Source organism: Sminthopsis crassicaudata, chromosome 1, assembly GCF_048593235.1.
Source record: "Sminthopsis crassicaudata isolate SCR6 chromosome 1, ASM4859323v1, whole genome shotgun sequence".
NCBI lineage: Eukaryota > Metazoa > Chordata > Mammalia > Dasyuromorphia > Dasyuridae > Sminthopsis > Sminthopsis crassicaudata.
This window is the reverse complement of record NC_133617.1, coordinates 647,134,928-647,152,410: the sequence shown is the minus strand read 5'-3', so window position 1 is coordinate 647,152,410 and position 17,483 is coordinate 647,134,928. Positions and strand designations below refer to the sequence as shown.

The window sequence follows — 17,483 nt, the reverse complement described above, 5'->3', positions numbered from 1 at the left end:
TATAGTGCATCTCAACTACTCAGTACTGATGGAGCCACATTGATTTGTGAGAAGAACATGATCCTGAATAGATGGGCTGAATACTTCCATAATGTTCTCAATAGACTATTATCAAACAATGCTAAAGCCACTGTCTATATACCTCAGAATGAAGTCAATCCCTCTCTAGTAACTGAAGAAGAGGTTTTGAATACCATTAGTCCCATCTCATGTGGCAAATCACCTGGTGCTGATTCCACACCAGCAGAAATTTACAAGGCAGGGGTCCACTGCTCATTAAAAAAAATGAATAAAATCTCCCATGTTACATAGCAAGAGGAGGTTATCCCCACAGGAGCTAAAGAATGTCTCCACTGACCATCTATATAATGGAAAAGGAACTAGGTTGTTCTGTATGATCTTTCTCTTTGTCATTGCCACCTTGAATCTTGCCAGAGTCCTCCTTATAGGCTGATCCTTGCCTTGGAGGATGATCCTCTATCTGATAGCTAATATGGCTTCCAAAAGAGAGAATAGTCAATATAGAGTTTGCTGTCCAGCAACTTCTGAAGCAAACAGAAGCAAAACAGAAATCTGCACATAGTGTTCACTGATATGACCAAGGTCTTTGATACAGTCAGTCATGAGGACCTATGGAAGATTATGACAAAATGTGGCTGCCCAAAGAAGTTCACTGGTATTATAACAGCCAGTTTCATGCTGAGTAAGAACTCAAGATGGATGGGGCTTTTGTCATTTCCCAGTCACCAGTAGGAGTGAAGCAGGTCTGTGTGCTTGTTCCCATGCATTTTAGCATGATGTTTTCAACATTGTTTTCAGACGTCTTCAATAAGGATGAAAACAGCATCAAAGTCAATTGTTGTAAGGATGGCAAATGATTTAACTTGAAAAGGCAACAAGACTAAAGTGGAGGAAGAGGTGGTATGTGACTTTGTGTATCCTCAGTGCAGCCTCTGAGGCTGAGACACAACAAAGTATGGATTGGTTCTCTGTCACTGTGCCAATTTTGGCCTGATGGTCAACACCAAGAAAAGAGAGGTTCTCCACCAGCCAGCATCCCATAGAATCTAGCAACATCACTTACAACAAATAAAAAAAAATTTGAATTCTGTGAAAAAAGTTCATTTACAACAGCAGGATACTTTCTAGGAATGGCAACATAAATGATGAAGTAGATCCACACGTTGCCACAGCTAGCTCAGTGGTTAAGAGGATCCAAAAAAAAGTGTGGGAGAAAAGAGGCAACAATCTAGAAGTCTATAGAGCCATGGTGTTGACCTCATAGTTTTATACCTATGAAACCAAAACAATTTACCAGTGTCATGCCTGAAAATTTAATTGTTTCCATTTAAATTGTCTAAGAAAGATTCTGAAATTTGCTCACTGAGATCCTTTCTCAAATATATCTTATTTTTCCAAATAGATGTAGAGTTTTCAACATTCATTTCTGTAAGATTTTTTTGTCCCAAAATTTTTTCTCCCTCTCCTATCTTCCCCCTCCACAAGATAGCAAACGATACAACATAAGCTAATTAGACACATAAAATCCTTATTTTCCATATTTGTCATGTTGTGCAAGAAAAATCAGAACAAAAGGGAAAAAAAACATGAGAAAGAAAAAGCAAGCAAACAAATAATGAAAGGTGAAAATACTATGCTTTGATCCACATTCAGTTTCCATAGTTCTTTTTCTGGAGGAAAATGGCATTTTCCATCTCAAGTCCATTAAAATTGGCTTGGACCCCCTGCATGGCTAAGAACAATTAAGACTATCATAGTTGATCTTGACAATCTTCCTGTTGCTGTGTACAATGTTCTCTTGATTATGCCCCAAAAGTTATCAAACTGTGCATACCCTTTGATCCAGCATTGCTGCTATTGGGCTTATATCCCAAAGAAATACTAAAGAGGGGAAAGGGACCTGTATGTGCCAAAATGTTTGTGGCAGCCCTTTTCGTAGTGGCTAGAAACTGGAAGATGAATGGATGTCCATCAATTGGAGAATAGTTGGGTAAATTATGGTATATGAAGGTTATGGAATATTTTTGTTCTGTAAGAAATGACCAGCAGGATGAATTCAGAAAGGTTTGGAGAGACTTACATGAACTGATGCTGAGTGAAATGAACAGAACCAGAAGATTACTATACACTTCAACAACAATACTGTATGAGGATGTATTCTGATGGAAGTAGTTATCTTCTTTAACATAAAGAAGATCTAACTCACTTCCAGTTGATCAATGATGGACAGAAATAACTACACCCAGAGAAGGAACACTGGGAAATGAATGTAAATTGTTAGCACTACTGTCTATCCACCCAGGTTACTTATACCGTCGGAATCTAATACTTAACGTGCAACAAGAAAATTGGATTCACACACATATATTATATCTAGGTTATACTGTAACACATGTAAAATGTATGGGATTGCCTGTCATCTAGGGGAGGGAGTAGAAGGAGGGAGGGGAAAATTTGGAAAAATGAATACAAGGGATAATGTTATAAAAAAAATTACTCATGTATATATACTGTCATAAAAATTTTTTTATAATTATAAAATAAAAAAAAAGAAATTAAAATTGAGGTAATGGTTTAAACCAACCAGAAAAAAAAACAACAAAAAAAAACCAAAAAACAATATTCTCCTGGTTCTACTCACTTCATTCATCAGTTCATGTAAGTCTCTCCAGGCCTTTATGAAATCAGCCTGCTGCTCATTTCTTATACAATAATAGTCTATGCCATTCATATATCATAACAATTTATGGGCACCCACTCACTTTCCAGTTTCTTGTCACTACAAAGAAGACTACCACAAACATTTTACACTTGGGGAGTCCTTTTCCCTGTTTTTATGCTCTCTTTGGGATACAGACCCTGTAGAGACACTGCTAGATCAAAGGGTGTACACAATTTTTTTTTTTGCAACTCCAAATACAGAATTTTATTGTGCCACATGTGACAAATATTGCAAGATTCAAATCCAGGTCATTTGATTCTAAATTAAGTCATTTTAGAGTCAAAAGATTGTAAGGATTTGAATCCCAGACTCATTACTTAATAATGATATGACCAGAAATGTATCATTCTCTAAGTCCTCCATTTGCTCCAATGTAAAGTGAAGGTTTGACTGTCTCTTTCTAACTCTAATTTTATAATCAATTCATTTTTCTCAAAATAGGTAAATATTTTGAGATTATAACCCCTCCTCTTGTAATAAGCCAATTAATCATCATACTATTTATTTTTCTGTTACTATTTGAAAGGCATTTGTGCCTATTTTTTAAATTAATTTTATAATTATAACATTTTATATGCATGAGTAATTTTTTTACATTATCCCTTGCACTCATTTCTGTTCCAAATTTTCCCCTCTTTCCCCTAGATGGCAGGCAGTCCCATACATGTTAAATATGTTATAGTATATCTTAGATACAATAAATGTGTGTAGAACCAAATTTTTTGTTGAACAGAAAGAATTGGATTCAGAAGGTAAAAATAACCTGGGAAGAAAAACAAAAATGCAAACAGTTTACACTCATTTCCCAGTGTTCCTTCTCTGGGTGTAGCTGATTCTATCCATCATTGATCAATTAGAACTGAATTAGATCTTCTCTTTTTTGAAGATATCTACTTCTATCAGAATACATCCTCATACAATATTGTTATTGAAGTGTATAATGATCTTCTGGTTCTGTTCATTTCACTCAGCATCAGTTCATGTAAGTCTCTCCAAACCTCTCTGTATTCATCCTGCTGGTCATTTCTTACAGAACAATAATATTCCATAACCTTCATATACCACAATTTGGGTGTACACAATTTTATATCCCTTTGGACATAGTTCCAAATTGCTCTCCAGAATGGTTGATCAATTCACAACTCCACCAACAATGTATTAGTGTCCCAGTTTTCCCACATCCCCTCCAGTATTCATCATTATCTTTTCCTGTCATCATAGCCAATCTGAAAAGTGAGAAATAGTGGTAACGGAGGTCCTTTCTCAAGCCCACCTGCAGAAAGCACAATTATGATGGATTTCCCACATTGTTCAAATGCCAAACATATGTTTGCCTAAAAGACTATTTTATGTTGGAATGAATATGGTAAAATTGAGACATTAGTGCATTGTCAATAAAATTGGACACTGATGTAAGCATTCTGTAGAGCCATTTGGAACTATGCTCAAAGGGCTTTAATACCATGCATAACCTTTGACCAAATAATACCACTACTAGATATGTATCCTGAAAAGATTTTTTTTAAAAAGGAAAAGGACCTATATATGCAAACTATAATATATATAGCAGGTTTTGGGGAAATGAGCAGAACAGGAAAACACTGTACACAGTAAAAACAATATTGTACAATAATCAAAAACTAAAACTAAAAGACTATTTTACAAAGAACTTAGAGATGAAATATTTACACAAAGGTTTAAAAATTACAAGGACCACCTCAAAGATCTCTCTGAAGGACTTTGGAATCAGTTCTGGGAAATGGGAGATCCTGGCAGAGAACATTCAAGAGGGCATGCCAATATTAAAGGAGGCACTGTGCTCTATGAGCAAAGCACAATTGCAATACTTCAAAAGAACTGTGAGATGCACAAATTTATAGATATTCCATTGCAAACGTTCATACGGACTATCTGTGCCCAACCTGTGGTAGACACAGGTAATTTTGTTCTGATAAGCCATAGTTGTCACTGTGGTCCTCAAGGTGGGAATGGGAGAGGGTGTGAGGGCAGTGTGGATTTTAAACAAAGAAAAAGAAGTGAGAAAGTTGAGAGCATTCTCCATAATCTAATAAGTAGGCCAATTTGATCATAGGATATCCTATGCAGAGATATCCTATGGTTGATATTTATATAGCATATTGAGGTTTAGAAACCTCAACATACTATGTAAATATTAGTTTCATTCTTTATAAGTAAAATAAAAGCTCAAACTAGAGTGGAAGAGAGGACTGAAAGGAAGAGACAGATCAGAGAGTGCAAGAATAGACAGAATCATTAAGTCCTGGTGGCTGACTGGATTGGAAATACAGGATCAGTCCAATGATGGCTTCTAGATTTCCAGCTAAGTGTCTGGGAAGAATGCCAGGGGAATCAGCAGTAATTGGTGGCTGTGGGGGGAAAGAGATGTGTCTTTGGCTAGACATAGTGACTTTAAAATACGTAACATGAAAATGTCCAATGGCTAGTTGTAAAAGTCTAGAGATAAAAAATTTCACTTTCTCATAGAAGCAATAGCTGGACTGTCAGTAACTGGGTAAAAAGTGAACTAGATACTCAAGGAGAAAAGCAGCCCTTCCTGGACATCTGATTTACCAGGATTCCTCTCAAAAACTACCCTGCACAGCAACACAACTGTCTAGACATGTATACATATACTGTATTTAATTTATACTTTAACATATTTAACATGTATTGGTCAACCTGCCATCTGGGGAGGGGAAGGAGGGGAAAAATCAGAACAAAAGATTTGGCAATTGTCAATGTTGTAAAATTACCCATGCATATATCTGGTAAATAAAAACTATTAAAAAAACAAAACAAAACAAAACAAACTACCCTGTAGGGGTCTGGACAACCACTTCTGACTCACTCTAGGGACACACTCTCTGACAAAATATCCTCAACGAGACTTACATAAACTGAAGCTAAGTGAAGTGAGTAGAAGCAAAAGAACATTGTATACAGCAACAACAAAATTATGTGATGATCAACTGTGATGGACTTGGATCTTTTCAACAATGAAGTGATTCAAACTAATTCCAACAGACTTGTGATGGAGAGAGCCATATGCAACCAGAGAGAGCACTATGGGGACTGAATGTGGATCACAATACAGTATTTTCATCTTTTTTGTTGCTGTTGCTTACTTGCTTGCTGTTTTTTTTTTCTCATTTTTTCCCTTTTAATCTGATTTTTCTTATGCAACACAATCAATGTGGTAATACAATTAGAAGAACTGCACCTATATTGGATTGATTGCTGTCTGAAAGAAGGGGAGAAAGGGAGGGAAGGAGGGAGAAAAAGTTGGAACACAAAGTTTTGCAGGGGTAAATGTTAAAAACTATCTTTGCATGTATTTTGAAAAACAAAAAGCTATTTTTATTTTTTTTAAAAAAAGAAACCTATGGCAGAAAAAATATCCTCAACTCTCTGGGAGAATTACAGCCAGGATCTTCTAAATCTGATCCCAGAAAGTCATCCTTTGCCACTTTACAAATCCTCCTAATCTTTCCTAATTTTTCTATATAAGGAGAAAAAGAATTGAGGGACATAGTTTTAATATTCTCAAATACTCTTGTAGTTTCTATAATCTAGCAGTCCTTCTCTACGTAAGATAAAAAGAATATAAGAATTCTGAGACAGCACAGTAGTATCACCAATTGTACAAGCTGGAAGGGAAAATTTAATTTTAATGCTGAGGGTCCAATCCATTTTTGGTATTTCAATATACCTCTCTTTGTAATCTTTTTTAATAGGAAGAAATATGTACTCCCCCAAATATTTTAAATTAAAATAGAATTTAGGAAAAGTAAATATTAACAGTCAAGTACTTTAAATGAAAAGAAGTCTAAATTAAATGATAAAGACGACTCTCAATAAGTTGGCTGAATCACCAATCCTATTTATAAGTAACTTTTGGAACAAAAAAAAAATTTTTTAATGCTAAAACTATTACCTGATCAAAATGGAGAAGTTTTTATAATAAATTATAATGAAAATTAAGGACTTTAAAAAGAACATCATTAAAAGGAGGAGACTAGAAATTATTTAATAGAGTACAGGCTTCATCCTTCAAGTTTATTAATAACAATTCATAAACTGCTTTTTAATCAATTAATCTTAAAGAGTCAAAAATATATGCCACATGATTCCTGGCATTTCAAAGTCAACTATAAAGGCATATTTTAAAATCCATATATATTAGTAATGAACTAGAAAACAGGTTAAAACATTTGAATAACTAATCTCTAAAGACCTATCTTCCCTATATTAAAATGACACATTAAATGGAAAACTACAATTTCTATAATTGTAGAAACATTTTAGTTTTTATAAAAAATTAAAACTTTGATTAAATTTTTCTTGAAGCTAAGCATCTTTATTTATTCCATCATTTGCATTATTCTTTGCTTTTTACATATCGACCTATGAATTACTAGTATCTCTTAGAAATCTGAATTAAAGAAAAATGTAAATTGAATTTTAAAATGTAAAAGTAAAAAAAATAAGCAAGATAAAACATGAAATATATCATAGAGCTAACCTCTAAGGAATTTGCAAAGCCAAATAAACTATATGCTCTTAAACCGTAACCATTCAAGGTTTTAAAATGGACTGAAGTTTTTTTGAATTCTCAAACTGATTAAAGGAACTTATCTCTTGTTTTAATACTGCATTAATTATTTAAAAAGCAATGAATTCCTTTAGCAAATTTTTCAAGCATAAAAGACTTTTTTTACTTTTACCTGATTTGTCAAGAAATGCAAGTAAATTAGAAAGGAAATGAAATAATGTTGGGTTGCCAGAGCAACAGAAGAAAATAATCATGATGGATAGATTAAAATCATAACATTAGGTTATTATATAATTCATAATTCTTTCTTAAGACAAGAAAATATGAAAAAGTAGAAACTAGTGTTATAGATCTGGTACTCATTTGATAATTATATTGATTTTTATACTTTCTTGCAATAACTCTATTTGATAAGATTTTTATATTCCTTTAGGTATTAAAATGGACTAATACAACTAAAAGTTCACTTAAGTATATTTACCTGGACAATAGATCAATAGAAATACAGAAAATGGATATGACAATTAGCTATAGAAAGCAACAGTACAGAACATGTACAGTGTTAAATCCTGTGTCCTACATAACCTTTTTGAATACATGACCTTTAAGTTGTTGAAGGTTGCCTCAGAATTTGGCTCGATTCAATCAAAACATCTGTTCCCCTTGCAGGTATACTGTAAGGACTTTTTTCTCAGTTGGATTCAGAGCACAGCAAGTGAGTCCTTTTCTGTCCAATCATATACACCCCAGCACTTGTAAATCAAGTTCTGGGCTGACAACAGCAGGTCCACATTCCGTCACCCTTTCTCAGCCAGCTAGGCCAACTGACTGCTGTGAGAACTGCTCTTATCATGTCATCAAATCAAAGCATGTTGAGAAGAGGGACTGCAAGAGGCATCTGCAGAATTCCCACAATGGAGTGACTTTGGAACATTGACAGATGCATCTGTCATCTTATACCTTCAACTAACCTGATGTCCGCTGGCCAGACCCAGCAAAGCTGTCTAAGAGCAACTCCAACTCTTTCACATTCTTTTCATTCGTCTCTGTTAGACAAGCCTGGTGCTTCTTAGCCTGTTTTAGTATTGAAAAGGAAGATAGGAAGAAAAAATTATAAATAATAATTCATTATATTATAAAAGATATAGACCAAATATATCTATAGTCCTCTGTAGGTAAGCTCCCAAATAAAGTGTCAAATCAAATATATTTTAAAATATCTTTAATGTGGCATACTACAATTTTCTATAATACTCAAATTTCATTTGATGATCATTAAGCCAATGAAACTAGTAGCTTCTAAACTTTTAATTGTCAAAATTTGGAGACTTTCAAATTTTATCTCTTAATTTTGTTATTTTTGAATTGAATAACTTATTTTATTAATTTTATTAATGTAAAGTAAATAAAGATTTTTAATAATTGTCATTAATTACAACTAGTTTTAATCATATGTGTCATCTGGAAAGATAACTTCTCATTTCTATATTTTAATTCATTTTATATCTATCTACCCATTTGATGCTGTACTCCATTATAAATCATATAGAAGCAAGGACCCCATATAAACCGATTTTTCTTATCTAGAATACCTTCACTATTCTCAGGGAAAAAAAACACCTCCAACAAGTCCCCAACAGTCTCAATCTGTTATTATCGCCAGTACAAAAGCTGTCTATTCTACCATCCATTTGTTATACAGCCTCCAAAGCTACTCTCTTTTGTCTCCAAATATATATTTATTTTCTGCCTCTTTACAACATGCATATTTAAATTTGACTTATATTTGATATATAATACCACTGAAACCAAGCCCTACTAATATTCTCAATAGCAATGACCACTGGCTGAAATCCAAACAATCAGATTTTTTTTTTAAATTAACGACCAGTGGCCAAATAAATAGCTTCTTTTAAATATTTTTTAAATGTTAGCTAATGAATTTCCCAATTATTTTCTCTTTCTACCATTTGCAGTTTAACTATAGCCTTTACTATAGTTCTACACATAAGTAAGTGCTTTCCTGCTAAGGAAGATGCACAGTTTGCTTTTTATTGCCCCTACCATAGCATTATGCACAAGTAGGAATACAAAAAAATTTGCTGTTGCAGATGATAATTAAAAATATACAGATAGAATTTAGAAGGTTAAAGAAAAGGCAGCTTTGGGGGCATTGATTTGTCCCAGCTCTGCTATTCATTTGCTATATGTCTTTAAGAAAATTACCCAATCTTATTGGCATTCTCATTTTCACACTCATACAACTGCAATAATAATTCACTTCACCCAAGTATTTAGGTAGTATGAATTTAATCAGAAGGGATAGAGCTTTCATTAATGTAGAAAATTCCCACGTAAGGTAATTCCCTATATCAATGCAGGGCACCATTTCTTCACCCAATATTTAACAAGCTATAACACTGAAAGTCCAAATGACTTAACTAATATCACATAGCCACTAAGTCAGAGATAGAAAATACACCCTAATCTTTCTGAATTTGAGACAGGCTCCCTAACTACTATGATATGTTGCTTCTTTAACCACAAAGGCTTGTTAAACTAATATGTAACTTATAGAACAAATGTTAGCTTCCTATTTTACAAAATACCAATTATCAATACAAAGCATCATTGTTAAAATATTTTGTTTAAAGCAACATCATTCTTCATATTTCTGCTAAAAATTAAATATTACATGTTTTCTTACATAAACATGCAATGATTAACTTTTTTTCAATTTTCAGTAGAAAATTCATCACATAAAGCCAGAAGTCCATCTAAAGTAACAAAGGAAAAGTTAAGTATCAAAGTAAAGAGACTCTAGACCACAAAAAAAGCATTTAATGAATCTGCTTATTGGAGGAAAAAACTAGAGAGAAGCCATACAATGAAAACCAAGTCAAAGATCAAAAGTAACACCTATCTTCTGTTCACTTCCAATGTTAGACTGTTAATTTGACAATGTAGCATAAAGTTAAGAAAAATATATTCTCCAAATAAGCAAGCACCCCTTTAATAAAATCTTTACATAATACTGACAATCTTCATATAATAAAAGGACAATTTTTTGTAATAAATTCTAGACATATCTAAGAAATACTTCGATAACTGACTAGTAAGAAAGTTTATAGAGGATCATCATTTTAAGTGTAATGGCAAAATAAAAGCCAAGGCAAACCTAGAAGTAGCCTGTTTAGTTATCCCTTCTTTTGGTTTTGTTATTTTTTTCAATGAGAAAGAAATTTTTTCGCAACCTTATCATGGGAGCTTCAGCACTACATGAGGAGATGGGCCATATTTTCCACTATTGAATGTGGTGGTGTTCAGTCATTTTTTGTCATTTCTAACTCTTTGTAACTCCAGTTGAGGCTTTCTTAGCAAACACACTGAAAAGGTCTGCCATTTCCTTCTCCAGTTCATTTCACAGATTAAGGAAACTGAAGCAAAGAGGGCTAAGTGACTTGTGCCAGGTCAGAGGCCAGCTTTTAATTCAAGAAGATGACTCTTCCTGGCTCTAGGTCCAACCCTCTATCCTCTGTACTACCTAACTTCTCCAATGAATTTTTTTATATATATTTTTATTTTTTACAAATATATTTTATGTCAAGATGACAAGTTCACATTTTGATTGCATATGTAGTCAGTACTTTATTCAGTGTTGTCAAAACTAGGCTCCATTTTACCATGTACATTTTCTCTTTCATAAGCATTGTTTTGAAAAAACATATAGTTTGTATGTATATGTGTTTATATGATGTCATCACTAGAATGTGAGTTTTCAGAGATCAAGAACTATTTATACCTTTCTTTGAATCCCCAAAGCTTGGCACATAACAAGTGTTTAATAAATGCTTCTTAATTGGCTAACCAGTTTCAACCCCTACATCACAAAGAATTCAAATAACTCACAAATATATGCAGAGTATCTATACTTGATACACAGTTTTGATAATTTTAAATGGCCAAACTTGATAACACTCCATTTTACATAATAAATAACTATCAAACAAAATTTCTCATATAGCCAAATAAAAGGAGCAAACAAGAGATTTTTTTATTCAGCTAAAGGTTGAATTACATGAATGAATGAATGAATGAATGAATATGAGTTTATTAATCACTTATTAGGTGATAACCTCAGGATATAAATACAAAAGCAAAGATACTAACTCTTCTCAAAGCATTTCTACTTTAATGGGGGAGTCAATACATATAGTGAGATAATAGTTATATAAGACTACTTCTGTTATAAAAGTAATAGGATAATGAATGGGGCCACTGAGAAGACTGAAAAATTCTACATAAGAACAACAGCAAAACTGATGTGATCCTGGTTCCAGAACTGGAAATGGAGTGGGAATTGGAAGAGAAGGGTCCTTCCAAATCTCCAACTCTTATGATGTGAAATATCAGTTTATGCTCAAAGTTTACATTAGATGTATAGATAGATGCATGGGTATTTTATTTACCACATACTATATATACTCAAATTTATTCATTCCACTATTACTTTGTATTAGCCGTATTAAGATTCCAATAATGTCTTAAAACTAGGCAGCTCCCCAATTATTGAATCAGAATTCATTGACAAAAGATAGATTTTAAAATTATTTTGCTTTTGCATTACTAACACATAATGTAGTATTTAATAAATTTTTGTTGATTTGAATCATTTATTAAGATGGTTTACCCATGATATTCCAATAGTTCAAGGGATCTGTGATTTCCTAAATATATAAAACCTTGTTCAACTTTGAGGATCTTTTCTGAAGCCAAAAAGAGGTATTACCTGGTAGCCAACTCTCTGATCAGGTACCTCTACAAGCAGCCAGGTGGCTCTTGTACTATTACTACAAGCAAGTAATTCATCACCAGGCCTATGCTTCAAGAATTAGGCTCCAAGTAAAGCAACTCCACAACATGTCATTGGAGTAGGAGATGTTTTAGCCACAATGTTAACAGTCAAAGAGATATTTAAAACAAGAGTCTAGGCAGAGGCCTTGAATATTTCAGTACTAAAGATGCACACAAAATAAATGCTAAAAAAAATCTTCCAGAATGCTAAAAATAGGCAAGTAAGCCAAGTAGTTCAGAGGAGAACATACCAATGCCAAAGCTTTGCCTAAAAGCCCAATTAAATTCCTAGCTCAAAACGAAGATTTCCCCTTCAGGGTATATATCTAATTAAACTTTAAGGAAGAACAGAAACATAACTGTACTAATAATCCATGTGCCACTGTTAGTACACTAAATTTTCTTATGGACATTAAGTGTTTGAGTGTGCATGTATATGTACATACTGACTTCATTCCCATACCAGTTCAAATTGTATTTGTAAATACTAAGATATGTAAGAACTACCTAGTGTATAAATACTTAGCATTTACAAACAGAACAGAAGTCTGGTGAATATTACATGGTCTTGAACAACACCTAATTAGCATACAATAGCCAAAAAGTATATCCAAAATCCATAATCCCAAGCTTCAGATTGGTGCTAGACCCTTAGGATCCTTGAATGTAAGTCCACCCAAGAAGTTAGCAGTTGAGCTATGATTATATATATGACCAAGTCTCTGGTCCCAGTAACAACTATACTATGATAGTTTTAGATAATTGTAAAATTTTCATACAAAGAGTTTCCACATTAATTAAGCTAGGACAAGTGTCACCATACACTTGAAATAATCATTCTTCCCAGACTTTTAAGATGCTACTTCCCAGCATATTTGTAATTTTCTAGCCTGTTAAGTTAATGATTATTATTAGGTTACCTCATTATTAGTCCTGATAGTTCTGAAAAAACAAAGGCTAGTTTTGGCTAAAGATGATGCAAATTATGTACTGTGGAACCTACCTAGGTCAATTAATTTCCACCCATCCCACCAAAGACTCAGATTTCTTAGCTTGATCTATAGTCAGACCACTCCGTATAGGGTTACCATCTGAAAAAAGACATGGAAAGTTTTGAGATGAAAGATCCTAATGTCTAAAATCTATTGAAATTGGGACCATCTCTAATGAATTAGGGCTATTTAAGGTCTAAAAGGAACAGTGGTGCTAGAATTAAAATTTAGAAATTAGAATTAGAAAAAACCAAGATGAAAAAAAAAAAAAAAAAAAGAAAAAGAAAAGAAAAGAAAAAACCAAGATGGATCAGGAAAAAAAAAAGAAAGAAAGAAAGAAAAAGAAATCATCTACTTCAAGTTCCTGCCCAGACAACAAGATTCAGTGGGAATTCTCTCTCAAATTTTTAGTTCCAGCTTCATACTCATACTTTCAGAAGCAACATAATATATTGAAAATAATACTAGAGACACAGATTCTGATTTAACTTTAAATCCTTGTTCTAATACATATTAGTTATATAACAAGAAGAAAACATTCTCTCTGCATGTTTCTCTATGTATAAAAAGAGATAATATTTAAACTACTTATCAATATAAGTTATTTTAAAGAAATAGCCTTGTAAACCTTAAAGCACTACATAAATATAAGTTTATTAAAAATTGCCTATTAACAAAGTTCTTTTCATTCATCTTGTTTGGATTCCTGTTTTTAATCTTGCCTTAACCTATAATATTAGGGAAAAAACAATGCAGATATTTAAAAAACTGATTTTCTCCAACATGTACACATAATTTCCACTTCTTCCCTACCCCAAAAAAAGACGCTTAGATTTCTAAGAAGAATTTAGATGTAATCTCTTCTGCCACATTGGAACAAAACCCAACAACTTTATTAGGTTAAAAAGTAAAACATTCATTTGTCCATTAATTTTCAAAGTCCAAAAATATATCCTTCTGAATACAATTAGACTACCTAAAGCTAAAATATTACCAAGAAACCAAAATTCCAAAGCCATCAAATATAATAATCAGTTAAATATATACAATGCCTACAAAGTTAAAAAAAAAAAAAAAAAAAAAGGATAGACTCCACCATTTTCAATAATAAGTTCTTTAGAGAGCAAAATACTCATTCTCAACAAACTCTCCTGGGAACCAGAATTCCCTTTTCAATATATAGGTTCTCCTGAAGCTGTAACTGTATATTACTGAGTAGCAGAAAAACAAATCTCTGAAAATGATGAGCTGAAAAAGAATATTTCATCCAAGAAAGCACAAAGCAAGTGGTAATAATACTAATTTCAAAAAGATAGCTCCCCTGCTTCAAAAGAAGCTAACAGAAAAATCTTCAGTAATTTCTGAAAAGACCCAACTGAATCAGCTGACTCTCTAGTGGTTTCTAATACATAGGTTTTGCCAAGTAGGTTCAACTAAAAATTCAATTTTTATATTGAGGTTTATTAAATCATTATTAAATTTATACATTTCAAATTAATAGTTTAAAGTTTTAATGACAAATTCAACCAGTGAAATTAAATATTGTACATGGCAAAATAAAACTCTAACTTAACAATATTAAAGTCCTGATCTTAGGTCACATAATAAAATACTGTTTCTTTGATACTATTTGAAAATATCAAAGATCATCAGTTCTATAGATAATATTTTAAAAATCCATATACCTAATAAAATAATACAGTTAAAATAAGTGCATTAAGTTCTGAGTTGCTCTGCTCATTACTCATTAAAGACATAAAATCCTAGTTTGAACTTTTTGAATTTGATATTTCATTTTTATATTCACTTCTATAACACAAGAAAGGAAGGGGAAAATGAGCACTAAATAACTACTACATACCAGTCACTATGCTAAGTGCCTTACAAACATTCTCTCATTTGATCCACACAACAACATTAGAAGGTAAATTTTATTATCATCCACATTTTACAGTTGTAGAAAATGAGACAAACAGAGAGTAAATGACTTCTTCAGGTTCACTTAGTGAGTGTCTGAGATTAAGTCTTGATGACTTTGGGTTCGGATCTCTATGCACTGAAAATTTAGAGTTTAAGCTAAAGGAAGGGGTCTAAGAACTTGTATGGAACTACTGTAGTTCCTTTCACTCCAAGAAACAATGGCATAGCTCTTTCTTCTCTCCTCATCTCAAAAAAATTTAAATATAATTTCTTACACTCTTTCTCCCAGTTTCTAAAAACAAGTCTGGCTCTTCTCTTTGCCAAAACCAATCCCATTTCTACAAGTATCTGGATACCATGCATTACCATCTTGTCCAAAATATTACAATCTCAATCATCTCTTCCAGTCAAATTTTCAAACTTTTCTTTTTTGTTATTTCCTCCCCTCATGTCTTTAAACATGCCTGAGTGTTTTTGAACCTTAAAAACACCTTTACTAGCATCTTATCAAAGCTATTGTCCTCTATTTTCCCTCCCCTTTCAACCAAACTCCTAGAAAAAGCTATTTACATTTCCTATATCCACCCCCTTTCTTTTCACTCCTTAACTCTGCAACCTGGTTTTTAAACCTATCATTCAACTAATACAGTTTACAAAGCCAATGACTTAACTGCTAAATCAGATATCAACTGGCCTACCTTATTCCTCATCTTTCTCAATTCATCTGCTCTATTTTATATTGTTGGCCACCCTCTCCTCCTGAATATTCTTTTCTCTCTAAGTTTTCATGGTAATTCTCTCTCCCAGTTTTCCTTACTAACCACTCTTGTTACCTTTGCTAGTTCATAACCTATAGCATAGTCCCTACTTGTGAATGTTCCCAAAGATTCTGTCCTAGATCTTCCCCTGTCTCTGTCTCTTATCTCTTCACCTATCACTTTCCCCCAATCTTTCTTCTCCCTTCTTTCCCCTCTTTTCTTTGCCTTCTTCCATTTTTCTACTTTCACTCATGATTACCTCATAAATTCTAATGGATTTAATTATTTCCTTTATGTCAATGAGCTAACCAATTCCTAATCTCTCACTTGAACAAGAGTACTGCATTAACTGTTTATTAGATATTTCAAACTGTGTTTTTCCATAGACAACTCAAACTCAACAAGTCAGTAGGTCAGGAAACAATCACAGTCAATAAATCAGCATTTACGTATCCAAAACAAAATTCATTATAAATCCAACTAAACTTTCTAACCTCCCTTTTTTCCTCCAAAGACCCTATTCTTCCAGTTTCCCAGGTTTTTAACTTTGACATTATTCTCAATACCTCATTCTTTCTCACCTTAACTACCCAATTTAGTCCATCATCTCTCATCTAAATTATTTTAATAACCATCTAATGGGTCTCCTGACTCCAAGTCTTTCTCCACTGAAGTCTATCCATCACAATGATACCAAAGTGATAATTTCTTAAGTGTAGATTTAGCTATGTAAACTCTTTTGTTTAGGTTTTAAAGTTCTTCACTTTAAAGTTTATCCTCCCAGTTTTACTGTACATTGTTCCCCCTCCTACACACTGTCAACCAGCCAATTGGCTTTCTCTTTCTTAGAGATAACAATCCATTTTCCATGGCCATACCTTTAACTGACCATCCTCCATCGCTAGAGTACAATCCCTCTTCACTTGCATCTTAAAGAACTTCTCTTTTTTTAAAAATAGAGTTCAAGCATCACCTTCTACATAAAGTCTTTCATGATAACCCCAATTACAATGCCTGCCCTAATTACTTTATATTTATTCTGGATATAATTATATTTATATTTGCTTATATGTGATAGATATTAATATGATAAAAATAACAAAAACATATTTATTCTGAGAATAGATACTGTTTTATTTTTTTGTGTTTGTAACCCCAATGCTTAGCTGCAGTACCAGATACAAAAAAGTGCTTAACAAATGCCTATTTAAGCAATAAGATGAAAAGAGTCCAGGTAAAGGCAACCGAGGTGTTAGAGGGCCTTGAAATCATATTACATAATTAGTTGATGAAAGTGGGAATGTTGAGTTTAGACAAAATATTCTGATGGGGAGGAAAAACGATAACTGGTTTTAAGCATTTAGAATATTGATGTCATGTTGAAAAGGATTTGACATTGTTCCATTTGTTTCAGAGGAAACAACTAGGAAGAATAAATACACATGTGAGTGACTGGTTTAGGGATCATATGTGGAAAAAGGCCCTGGTAATTACAGCTATCCAGTGCCTTAGGAGAACCTTGGGAGGTGAAGTTCCTCCTCTAAAACCTGTAGCCAAAGGCAAGATAATAACATGTCCAAAATATTGCAGAGGGGATTTTTATCCAGGTCAAAGTTTCACTAGGGGTTCTTTCAATTATGAGA

General features: G+C 33.0%; 1 protein-coding gene across 6 annotated transcripts in view; it reads right to left on the bottom strand.

The window, feature by feature from the left end:
• Positions 1-17,483, bottom strand: part of CCDC171 (coiled-coil domain containing 171) — a 507,402-nt gene that overhangs the window by 291,906 nt on the left and 198,013 nt on the right. For all 6 annotated transcript variants that reach the window (XM_074282935.1, XM_074282936.1, XM_074282937.1 and 3 more), the window contains one exon: positions 8,288-8,390. In XM_074282935.1, coding sequence (XP_074139036.1) covers positions 8,288-8,390 — 103 coding nt within the window. The remainder of the gene's footprint in view (positions 1-8,287; positions 8,391-17,483) is intronic.